Genomic DNA, 12568 nt, shown 5'->3' on the forward strand with positions numbered 1-12568 from the left:
CTAAGATCACGCATATGCATGCAGACAAATGGAGAGGTTGAGAAGAACGAGATGAATCACAGTTATATGTTCTTTTTTGTCTTTGGTTGTTGTTTCAATGCTCTAAATACATGTTATTTTGATGATATATGGTTAGGTAATTGATGCTGCGGAAACTTTTTCTTTCTTTTCTGATTTATTGAAAGCAACCAAGTGATCAGCTTAAAAAAGACACAATTGCCATAGATCTCAAGATAAACTCCAATTGTAAGAGAAAATGTTCTATTATTAATCAGTATTAATCTGTATATTTTAACTATCTGATAAGGTTATTTAGTTCCATATTGGTTGAGGAATATCGGAATCAATGGCTCATAAGTACATTAGGTCTCTCTTACCCTCAAATGTATCTTTTTGAGCTCAGAAAAGATAGATGATAGTTGATCGAATGATCATTCATTCACTATGCATTTATACACATTATCATTTGCTTTTTCAAGCCAATTTACTTTGGGGAGAATCCATTTAATTAAAATTGGAGATCTTTGTCTCCTCTTATCATTGTGGGAGATGATATTCATATTTCACATTTTTGATATGTAATCACAAACTATAGAGATCTTGTCTCCTTGTATCGATTCACATTATGAGATTTTTCAATCTAATATTTCTATCTTTTATCATGGAGTATTAATAATCTTCAAATATTCTTTGTTTTTGTTTTGTGTTGTCTTCTCTTGATGTTTATTTTGTCGTATGTATGACTAAATATGTTTATCAATATCACTTACAAGAACTGAAATGTAAAATATGGAGTCGTATAAAGTAGAGATATTCTTAAATGAATGACCCAATGTGGTTGTAACAATGTATCCCAAATTAAAAGAACATTGGATGAACATATTGCATTGTGCTACGTACATACCCATGTGTACATGTGATGTGGCAAATGAGGTCCTTAAATCCCAAATTAAAAGGACCTGAGTTGGTCGAGCAACTCGACAAACTCAGGTCAGCAAATTGGCCCAAGTCAGGTCAAACTAGTTCTACCATCTCATCTTAAACTCACATGGATTCGACCAGCCTAGGTCCATAAACCCTTTTAAAAAAAGTTTTGAACTCAAGAACTTTTTGTTATGTGTAAATCAAGCATTGCATTACATCATTACTAATATTGAAAGACTATATCAGTCCGTATAAGAGTTCATTGTGCTTATAACAACTAGCGCATCCTAAAGCATCTCGTTTGTGAGTGATGTGTTCACCTATAATTGAATATCTTAAATATCTTAAATGTATAATACATTCCAAGGGGTCATGGTGTGATGTGTTCATCTATAATTGAAAAGCATTCAAACGTTTGATGTATCTTCTTTTGTATGTGATGCATCCGCTTAGAAATGAAAAGTATTTGAAATACTTGAGACACCTAAAGGCATCCCTTTTTGCTTATGATGTAGTCGATCATGATTGAAAAGTACCTTTTAAGTGTTCGACGTACCTTAAGATGTCTATTTTTTTTTTATGTGCAATGCATCTATCCAATATTTAAAAAAACATCCGAAGCACTCGTTAGGACTCGAAGCATACTAAGAGATAAATAATAATACTATTATTTTTGACTAATTGGGACTCGACATGTAGAACCCAATCAATATCTACTAGGCATTCCATATTAATATAACATGTAAAGAGAATATTCTTTCATTAAATTGATGGTGAGGATAATAATGATGCTAGATAAAGCAATCTTCTTGGGAACGTACTAACTTGATTGCCAATGAGTTTTTATCAAATAAACTCATGATGAGACACAATCAGTGTAGGAAGCGAGAGATGAGACACAATCAGTTTCCACTCTTGAAGTGGAATAAGGAACAAAAAATAACCAAGTTTCCTACTTTCGCAAAAAGTAGTCCTACATCTGAATTTTAAATACTTAACATTCTTACCTGAAACATGACATATGTAGTCAATTTTGTCAAATCAAATTGATAAACAAAGTTGATCCTATCATAGAATTTGATAGATTGTAAGTTATTATGATAAACGCACTTGCTAGATTGCGACTCCACGTCAATATAGCCCCCGCTGCACCACTCAAGGCCTAGCAACATGCTGAACTCGTTGCATACTTCAGCCTCCTACGGACGTATCCTCCACATGCCGAAGAGAAAGTTTCAATGCTCCATGGCGCCGAGTTTCGGTCGCCTTAGGATGGCCACGAACATTCCATCGTCCGCATACAAGCCCATGCATGAGTACCAAATTCTTCGAGTTAGCAATTCCCCTTACCTCTGTGAGCTTTGCATAACTCTTTTGGTCGTTGAGCAACTCATTCCACCTTGCATAGTCTTATCCTTTACCAAGCGCCTCGCTTGCCTTGAGCACCATCAAGTATAGTTGTCAACGTTGAGCCGTAGCTCAAACTCAACCATCCCAACCTTTGTGCGCTCCGCATTCTTCCAAGCTTGCCTATTCTCGCGGTGCCTCTTGCGCGAAGGGTTGGCCATTCCTCTAAATGCCAATATCAGATGCCCGCTCCTCTGAGCGACTCCGTTTCCTTACATCTCCATGCTTGTTTTCCCCAAACGGTCGCGCGTGTGCTGACTGCCCTCAACGCAGCCTCGCTAGGTCCCCCACGTTTGCATGCTAAGTGTTTCTATGAGTGCTTGTCCCGCTCTGATACCATCTGTCATGGACTTAGCTGGTTTTGCCTAAGTCGTGCGGCACCCTTGCGTGTCCGTCCGCAAAGGTCAGCCTCCTCGAAGCCTCCCATGTCCCTTAGGACCCACAAAAGAGAGAACGAGTTAGAGAAAACGCCTCAATTGGGATCCACAAGCAAACATCTCCGAAAAATACTTCATAGACAATGTAAATTACAAACAGACTTTACAAGCTCTGAACAGTTGCACAACAAAAGGGTAAAATGGTCCATTACGGATCGAAAATCTCTCGCATGTGTCAACATGACACAACCTTTATTTACAAGCCTAAAGAGGCCACCAACCCAACTAAAATGGGACTATTAAGCCTTTGGTCGTCCCTCTACATGTTGTACAAGGCATGAACATACCAAAAGACACAGACAAACATAAGTATTACATCAAACATCCTGTTTAGAAGTTTATCCGTGACAATCGGGTGGTACCCGACCGTGGCCCCTCCGACGAGCAAGTTAGTAACGTGTGGGATTGTTTTTTCCTTTTTTCTCCATCCCTCTAGCCGGAGGCTGGCCAGGGGTTTTATACCTTGGCAAGAGGGCTGAGGGCGCGTTGATTTGGTGTCGTCGCTAGTCCCCGAGGGATGGGATGGCCCTTCTAACTAGCTACCACGTCGGGGTAGGCAGTGCAGCGTTAGACGGCACCGCCCCGAGCTCCCAGGATGGGACATGTAGTATATCTTCTTGGTACAAGCTCCCGGAACGAGACGTGTGGCATGGGGCTCTGACTTGGCATTTGTGTCGACTGTGACGTGTTCATACTGCCAAAATATACCGTATCACATAGATAAAAATACATAAGTTAAATGGCACATATTAAAAGTTAGATCTACGAGTCTTGTAAGATGATTTTTCTTTTTTTGTTTGCTAAAAGAAACTACAGTTTATTTGAAGGTAATTTTCTTGAATTTTGACAAGTTTTTTTTTTAATTTTTCTATTTGGCCCACACAGCATTAGCATTTATAATCATATTTTTTTGGTTGATAAGCATGAATGATTAAAAGGTGAATGATTGATGGTTTAATCTAAATCTAATTTGTCTCTTGCGATAAATATAATATTTTGTATACAACCATGAAAAAATTGCAAACCAATGTTGGATAGACACGAATCATATAAATCCTCAAATAGATAGCATGTGCTCGCTTTCTCCGGTAAAAGGTCTCTCGTGAGATCGCTAGGGGAAGAGCAACACATGTTCATTTCTTCCTAGTCACATTCGTCGATGATTTAGGAATCTTTCCCAATTAGCATGGATATCAAAATCACATCAAGCCCTATATTAGAAAATAGTTGGTAATGATAGTGATAAAATCATAAATTCTAATTATCTGACATCGATTATGTTGATGAACTGATGGGCCATGGCTGATAAGTCAGCACGGCCTGGTTCACGGGTCAGGAGTCTTCGGCCAGGTGAGCTGGTTGTCGAGATCGATCGTGCCCTCCAGACGGAGTGCTAGCTTCGGAATGTTGAAAGCGCCTCTTTCGATCATGATGGTCTCGCCTTGGGGAGATTCGCTTTCTTGCACAGAAGGCTCCCATCAAGTGTTTTTCGACCGTGGCCCATTCGACGAGCAAGTCAGTGGTGGGTTGATCTCTCTCTCTCTCTCTCTCTCTCTCTCTCTCTTTTGCCTCCTCCTTAGGGCGGATGTCGGCCATGGGTTTTTATACTACTGTACGAGGGTCGGTCGTATGTGGGTTTGGCGTGGTGACCAATCCTCAAGAGTGAGATAGTACCTTTGTACGGCCGCGGTCCCGGAGAGCGCAGAACGGCGCTATGCGGCGTTCTTGGGCGAGGGGTGTGCTTGGGTCAGAATGCCATGGCTGTGTTGATTGCTTACGAGGGAAGGCTGGATTGGCTCATCGTGAGGCAATTCAGGGGCGGTGCCTTGTGCTTTGGGAAGGATTTACACCGTCGGTCGGGCGACTGGGTCCATGTAGGATGATGTTGGCGAGTCACTAGCCAGGAGACCGAGTTGTGTGAGCCGGGAGGAGATGACCTGTTGGCCGAGTAACTGATCTCGGGCTTAGGCTTGTGGTTGGCGAGTCACAAGTCGGAGGACTGATCTGGCGCTACTCGGATAAAGACTAGCTAGTCATAAGTCGAGAATCAATCTGGTGCGACTAGGATGAAGACTAGGCCTGTGGGCCGAGGGTCTATATTCGGGCTCAGGCTGGACTAGCGAGTTGCAAGTCAGAGGACCGATCTAGCGCGACTTAGATAGAGAATGGCTAGTTGCAAATTGGGAACCGATCTGGCGCGACTCGGATCAAGAATGGCTAGTCGTAAATCGGGAACCGATCTGACGCGACTAGGATTAAGACTAGGCCCATAGGCCGAGGGTCTGCACCCGGGCTCAGGCTGGACTGGCGATCGCAAATCGGAGCACTGATCTGGCATGACTCGGATAAAGACTGGCTAGTCATAAGTCGGGAACCGATTTGGTGTGACTAGGATGAAGACTGGGCCTGTGGGTTGAGGGTCTGCACTCGAGCTCAGGCTGGACTGGCGAGTTGCAAGTCGGAGGACCAATCTGGCATGACTAGGATAAAGACTGGCTAGTCGTAAGTTGGGAACCGATCTGGCATGACTAGGATAAAGATTGGGCCCGTGGGCTGAGGGTCCGCACACAGGCTCAGGCTGGACTGGCGAGTTACAAGTCGAAGGACTGATTTGGCCCAACTCAAATAAGGACTAGCTAGTCGCAAGTCGGGAACTGATCTGACATTACTAGGATGAAGACTGGGCCCGTGGGCCGAGGGTCTGCACCCGGGCTCAGGCTGGATTGGCGAGTCACAAGTCGGAGGACCGATCTGACGTGACTCAGATAAGGACTGGCTAGTCATAAGTCGGGAACCGATCTAGCGCGACTAGGATGAAGACTAGGCTCGTGGACCGAGGGTCCACACCCAGGCTTAGGCTAGACTGACGAGTTCGCAAGTCGGAGGACCGATCTGGTGTGACTTGGATAAAGACTAGCGAGTCACAAGTCGGGAACTGATCTGGCATGACTAGGATGAAGACTTGGGGGTGTCATTGAGTGACACGCTGGGGTTTGCCCAGGTGCCACCGCGCCACATGGCGTGCCTGGTGGAGTGGCGTAGGGCCTGTCGGGAAACTTCTTATTACAAATGGCTTCTAGCAGGAGATTTCGGGTGATGAGGCGCCTTTGGCGGGGGCTCCGAGACAAGCAAATCTGGAGAATATGAGGAGTTATGATGGTTTTAAATGCTGCGACCATCTCTCTCCTCGGGAAGCCTAATCGTCGTCTCGCGACGGAGTAGCCTGCTCTCTATAAGCTTCTACCAAAGCAGTTGCCATCACTTTTGCTCAGTCCTTTGTCCTGCATCCCAGCTTCTTCCTTCCAACCTTGAGGTCGGGATGTCTCCGTCTTCATCTTCGTCTTCTTCTCCCTTGTCTTCTTCCTCGTCTTCTTCTTCTAGGGGCTACGAGTTGAAGTCGTAAGTATGTCCTCGGGTGGCGTGTCGTTGGAGGCCGCAGGGAGCCCTGCTACGCTTGAAACTCTCAAGTCGTGGCATGAAGTGGACTCGGCGGTGATCGAGGACTTTTTGAGGGTACTTCGGGATCGCTATTGCGTCCCGAAGTACTATGGCATTCACGACCCTCGGCTTGGTCAGCGGCCATATGACCAGTTTCCTAATAGGTTCGGGCTGACCGTGGGGGCCCTCGAGGCGAGACTACGATTCCCACTGCATCCCGTTATCGGGGAGTGCCTCCGTAAGTGGGGCATATCGCCATCCCAGATGGCGCCGAACTCTTAGCGTTATTTGGTGGCTTTTATTGGGGAGTGTCGGGGGAACGAGATCGAGTCGATTAGGACCCTCTTCCTGGCTTGCTTCCGTCTGTGTAAGGGGCGAGGCGGGTATTACCTAACCGCCCGCAGTGGTTTTAAGATCAACAGAGCTCCTTCCAACAACAAAGGTTGGAAGAGCCGTTTTTTTTTCGTCAGTTGTAATCAGGGGTGGGGTTTTAGTATTGGATGGACTTCCCAAACCATCAACAACACCCCCTCGTTGTTTTCTGTCAGAGAAACAACGGACGTGAATCGATTGAGAGGAATCTTGTCCTCTTCTTGCGCAATCAAGGAGATGATCGAGGAGTGGTTGGTCGAAGCGAGACTGAACCCAGCCACTGGGGGTATGGTCATTCGTATATTATGGATCGTCCGCTCGTCCTAAGCTAGCTGACCGACTGGGATTTTCCTTGTAGAGATGGTGGATCTTCAGTCTGTGAATAAGACGTCTCATGCCAAGGCCACCGTGCCACCGTCTCGGGATGGCGAGGGTTCTAGAGCTGGGGTTGCCTCGCAGAAGGGCACACCGAGGAGGGCATCGAGGTCCCTGGAGGCGAGTCGCCCTTAGAAGAAGGTGAAGACCGTGGTCTGGAAGACCTCCGTGAGCTCGGCTGCTCGTGAGAGTGCTGTCTCGGGGTCGTCCGGAGCTGCTCCCTAAGGCGAGGGCTCGGGGAGCATGAAGGGGAAGGGGGTGGTCGGATCGTCCGGCGATGACCCTTCGAAGAGGGCATCGGGGCGCCTGAAGTTGATGCGGGACTTGTGCCACGTCCATGCTCAGGCCGAAGGTGAGCGGTACCAGACCTTGAGTATGACCGATCTTCCTGTAGGTGAGCCGGGGACTCCCTATGCCTCTCGGTGGGTGACTCTCATGGCTGATAGTCGAATTTGGGTTGACGGGCCGGCTGCCCAGGAGTTCATCCAGGGGGTGCTTCACCCGACCATGGCCAAGGAGCTTTATTGTTCTTCCTCGGAGGCATTGGCGAATCGGGCGGCCAAGTCATTGGTTTGGGTAAGTGGTGGCGCTCCTTCTTTGATTCTTCCTTCTTTGCTGGGTCCTAACGTCGATTTTGGTGCAGGGCCAACACTACACCATGGCGCTGATCGATCGGGTCCTCGACACCGGGTGGGTGATCGAGCGTCAGTCGGACGTCTATGCCTCTCTTCGCTTGGAGAACTTGGAGCTGAGGGCAAGATTTGGCCCGGAGGTCGTGGCTGCAGCCGAACAGCGCGCCTCGGCTTTGGACAAAGAGGTGAAGCTCTTGGAGGCTGAGCTGGAGGAAAGCCGATCCCACATTCGGACGCTGGATGATGAGTTGCTGACCCTTCCCATGACATCGAGTCTGCCAGGTCTTCAGCTTGGGCCGCCGAAGAGGTCCTGAAGGAGGAGCGACTGGCGCTACCCGAGAAGATCAAGGGGGTGATTGCTGAGTACAAGTCATATGCCAGGTTTAAGCATGGCCTGGTGAGGTCGGGGCGGGGGACATATGAGTTCGGGTATTGGGTGGCTTATGCTCGTTTCCGAGCGAGGTACCCGGACCTAGAACTGGAGTTAGACTCGTTCGTTGACCAATCGAAAGATTAAAATATCGACATGCTGGTGAGTGTCCCCTTTGATATTGGGCCCGAGACTCCTCCAAATTAAGGACTGTATTCATCTTTTATTTTGCTTTGTTCGGGTCGAATTTTGAAATTGTATCATCCGACCACAATGAGCATGAGCTTTCCTCTCGCTCGGGTCGGGTTGCTCACCTCCGTCTTTCGAATGATGAGGTCCCTGACCTTGATCGGTCGTGGACGAACATTGCGGTTGTACATCTGAGCTGTAGCCTTTTTATATGCCAAGGTACATAGGTGTGCCTTGGCTCTTCTTTCTTCAAGGAGATCTAGGTTTGCTCGTAGGCCCTCCTCAGAGTCTTCTTGTTTGTAGTTGGAGGTGTGCAGTGTCGGGAACACCATCTTAGGTGGGAGGACTGCTTCGGTCCCGAATGCCGGGCTGAACGGAGACTCCCCCGAGGTAGTTTTGGGAGTTGTTCGCATTGCCCATAGAACACTTGTAAGCTCGTCCACCCAGGCTCCATGTGTGCCCGAGACCCTCTTCTTGAGGTCCTCCAGAATCGCCTGATTCATTACTTCGGTCTGGCCGTTAGTTTGGGGGTGTTAGACCAAGCTGAACATGAATTGTATCCTGTATAACTAGCAAAAGGCCTTGAACTTAGCATTGTTGAATTGAGCTTCGTTGTCGGTGACGATAGCCCTTGGGATCCCGAACCGGGTAATAATGTTCTTCCACGTGAAGTCTTGAACTTGTTTCTCGGTGATGGAGGCTAAGGGTTCGGCTTCAACCCACTTCGTGAAGTAGTCGACCCTGACTATAAGAAAGCATCATTGTCCCAACATTGGAGGAAAGGGTCCGAGGAGATCAAGCCTCCATTGGGCGAAGGGCCAGGCTGCCTCCATTGGGGCAAGAGGAATTGCTAGTTGGTGTTGCAGTCGAGCGTGCCTTTGACATTGTTGGCACCGCTACACGTATGATATGGTGTCCTGGCGCATGGTTGGCCAGTAGTACCCCTATTTGAGACTCTTGAAAGCCAAAGTTCATCCCCCGATGTGTTCCCCACAAATCCCTCGTAGAGTTCAGCAAGGGTCGTTTCAGCTTCTGATGGCACGAGACAACGCAAGAGGGGTTGAGCGAAAGCCCTGCGGTACAGCTTTCCACCGAACACGTAGTACCAGCCCTGGGTTCGCCTCAGTCATCGTGTGACTGTCGAGTCGTCGGGCTTTATCTCATCCTTCTTGAAGCGTAGGATCTCTTCCATCTAGTTCGACGAGTCCTTCGTTTCGGCGTCCGCGTGCGTCGGTATTATTGATGCAATTACGGATTCAGTCGCTAGGGTTGCCGCCAGGCTACGAGTGGAGGCCGATCTGTCCAACGCTTCAACCCGCGTGTTTTGTGCCCGAGGTACTCTAGTGACCGAGAGGCGGTTGAAGCGATGTGCGAACCATTTCGCTTCTGTTAGGTATAACGCCATTGTTGGGTCCCAAGCTTCGTAGCTCCCATTGACGTGTCCCGTCACCAGTTGGGAGTCGCCGAAGACTTTGAGGTTGCTCATATGCATCTCCAGAGCGAGGCATAGGGCGTGAAGTAGTGTCTCGTACTCGGCCTTGTTGTTGGTGGCCCAGAATTGTAATCAAAGTGATCTCTCGTAGGTTTCTCAGGACGGACCCTTGAGGATAAGTCCGACCCCGACTGCTTCGGCAGTGGCCGAGCCGTCCACATGCAGGGTCCATGTGTTCTCGTTGTTTTCCTTTCCAATAGCATGATCTTCAGGAGTTAGCTCGGAGATGAAGTCAGCCAGTACCTGAGCTTTTATAGCGGTTCTGGGGGAGTACTGAATGTCGAATTCGTCGAGCTCGACCAACCATCGCAGCGGGCGACCCGCCGCGTCGAATTTGGAAAGGATTTGTCACAATGGTTGGTCGGTAATCACTTTGATTGTGTGAGCTTGGAAATATAGTCGCAGCTTTCGGGCTGTCTTCATCAGTGCGAGGGTCAGCTTCTCAATTGGGGAATACTGCACCGAACTGACCGCCTACGCCGAGGTCGCCAGGTAGAGACCGAGCGTTTCACCCGGCTCGTGCGAGGTGAGTCGGGGCAAGCGAGCGAGGCACGCCTTTAACTTTTTAAAGGCTCCCTCGCATTCTGGGGGTCCATGTGAAGTTGTTGGGCTGTCACAGAGCTTGGAAGAAAGGGAGGCACTTGTCACCTGATCGCGACACAAATATGTTGAGCGCCGTCAACTTCCCGGTGAGGCACTGCACCTCTTTGATCGAGCGGGGTGGATGCATCTTGGTTATGGCTCTAACCTTTTTCGGGTTGGCATCTATCCCTCTTTGGTGGATGACGAAACTGAGGAATTTTCCTGAGCTAACCCCGAAGACGCACTTCGCGGGATTTAGGCGCATGTTGAACCGCCTGAGCATTTGGAATGTCTCCGACAGGTCGGCCAGGTGCGTGCTTGCAGTCTTGCTCTTTATGATCATGTCGTCCACATATGCTTCCATGTTCCTCCCGAGCTATTGTTTAAACAGCTTGTCGATTATTCTCTGGTAGGTTGCCCCAGTGTTCTTTAGCCCGAAAGGCATTACTTTGCAGTAATACACTCCTCTATCGATAATAAAGGCAGTGTTCTCTTGATCTTATGGTGCCAACCGAATTTGATTGTAGCCTGAGAATACATCCATAAAGGTAAGGAGTCTATAGCCTACGTTGGCGTCGACCGGTTGGTCTATCCTAAGAAGTGGATAGGAGTCTTTGGGGCATGTTCGATTGAGATCGGTGTAATCAACGCACATCCTCCAGCTTCTATTGAGTTTCTTAACGATGACTACATTCGATAGCCACCGAGGATATTTCACCTCGATAATAAATCCTGCCTCTTTAAGGCGATCGACCTCGTCGCTGATCACCTTCTGCCGGTCAGGAGTGAACTTCCTCGGCTTCTGCTTCACCGGCCTAGCCTTCGGGTTGATGTTGAGCTGGTGTTGGGTCACCTCTAGGTTGATCTCGGGCATCTCCTTGGGGGACCATGCAAACACATCGGTATTTTCCCTTAGGAAGTCGATGAGCTGGAGCTGATTTGCTTTGGGGAGTGTTGTCCCAATTTTCATGATCAAATCGAGCCAGTTCCTTTTCAAGGGCACCTCGATGAGTTGCTCAGGGGGCTCCGAGCGCATCGGCGCCACGACTCCTTCTCAAGGATCCGGGACTTGACGAGGGCGTGACCTCTCTAGATGGGTAACTGTTATAAGATAGCATCACCTTGATTCTATAGGATCGCTTCGGGATTCCCCGATCCCTGCCGAAGTTGGAAACTTAATGGCCCGGTGGTAGGTGGACACCACTGCTTTCAACTTGTTGAGCATCGATCGACCGAGGATGACATTATAGGCCGAGGGTAGATCGATTACCATGAAGGTAGTCATTATTGTCTTGGCCCTCAGCTCTTCCCCGATGGTGATAGGAAGGATGGTGGTCTCGAGCGGGGAGATGAAATCTCTCATGAACCTAGTGAGCGTTGACACCATGGGGGTGAGGTCCTCTTTAGTCAAGCTGAGCTTCTTAAAGGCATCGAGGTACAACACGTCGGCAGAACTCCTGGTGTCGATCATTACTCTTTTGACCTGAGCTTTGGCGATCCGAATGAAGATCACCAAAGCATCATCGTGATGGGAGCACTTGACCTCTCCGGCTCCGAAAGTGATTTCAGGCTTGAGCTCGGGTCGAGGACATTTTTCTCGACCGCGCTCCGGGCGTAGGCCTTCCTCGTCATTGAGAGCTACTATCGCTAGCTGTCGGTCCTCCGAAGATGACATCAATCTATCTTTTGACGGGTCCCTTGGGGCATGGAGTCGGTTCCCGGGGTTCCTTGAAATAGCGCCCGAGGTGACTCTTCGGATTAAGTCCTCGATTTGATTTTGGAGGTCGCGACAGTCTTCCGTGTCATGGCCATAGTCTCGGTGGAACCTGTAATATTTGGACCAGTCTTTGTGAATAGCTTTCATGGGGTTGGGATATCGCAAGAGACCCATCTCCTTGATTTGGAGGAAGATCTCGGTGCAAGATGTGTTCAGAGGAAGAGAAGGGGGGGGAGGGGGAGGGGCGTGGGGGCCTCGGGAGCAGCAGCTCTAGTCGGTCGAGCCTCCGGCAGGGTTGCACTGGGGCTGCTGAGGTCATTTCTCGGGACTGTTCGGCCCTTGGCCTCTTTCTGTCCATGCACTTTCCCACCACTAGAGCTTTGGCAGCGATGTACTGGTTGGCACGCTAGAGCATCTCGGGGATGGTTGATGGCGACTTCTCGATCAATGACCAGAAGAACCTTGAAAACTTTAAACCCATCAGAAACGCCTGCATGATTAAAGAGGGATGAACGTTCGGGAATCCCCAGATTTTAGTGGTGAAGCGTGCCACAAACTGAGAGAGCGATTCGTCTTTGCGCTGTGACAACACGAGTAAGGTGGCCATGGAAGGCCTCGGTCGCATACTGGTGA

The 12568-nt window shown here is 48.7% G+C and overlaps 1 protein-coding gene across 1 annotated transcript; it reads right to left on the bottom strand.

Annotated features, from left to right (window-relative positions):
• Window positions 1-11335: 11335 nt before the first annotated feature.
• Window positions 11336-12109, bottom strand: LOC135604801 (uncharacterized). Its single transcript, XM_065094450.1, has one exon. The coding sequence runs from the start codon at window positions 12107-12109 to the stop codon at window positions 11336-11338; it is 774 nt and encodes a 257-aa protein (XP_064950522.1).
• Between the last annotated feature and the right edge of the window lie 459 nt (window positions 12110-12568).

The sequence above is a fragment of the Musa acuminata genome, chromosome BXJ2-2 (assembly GCF_036884655.1).
Source record: "Musa acuminata AAA Group cultivar baxijiao chromosome BXJ2-2, Cavendish_Baxijiao_AAA, whole genome shotgun sequence".
NCBI lineage: Eukaryota > Viridiplantae > Streptophyta > Magnoliopsida > Zingiberales > Musaceae > Musa > Musa acuminata.

Excerpts from the sequence above, each read along its gene's own strand:
- LOC135604801 (XM_065094450.1), bottom strand. The coding sequence starts at position 12,109 with ATGGGTCTCTTGCGATATCCCAACCCCATGAAAGCTATTCACAAAGAC.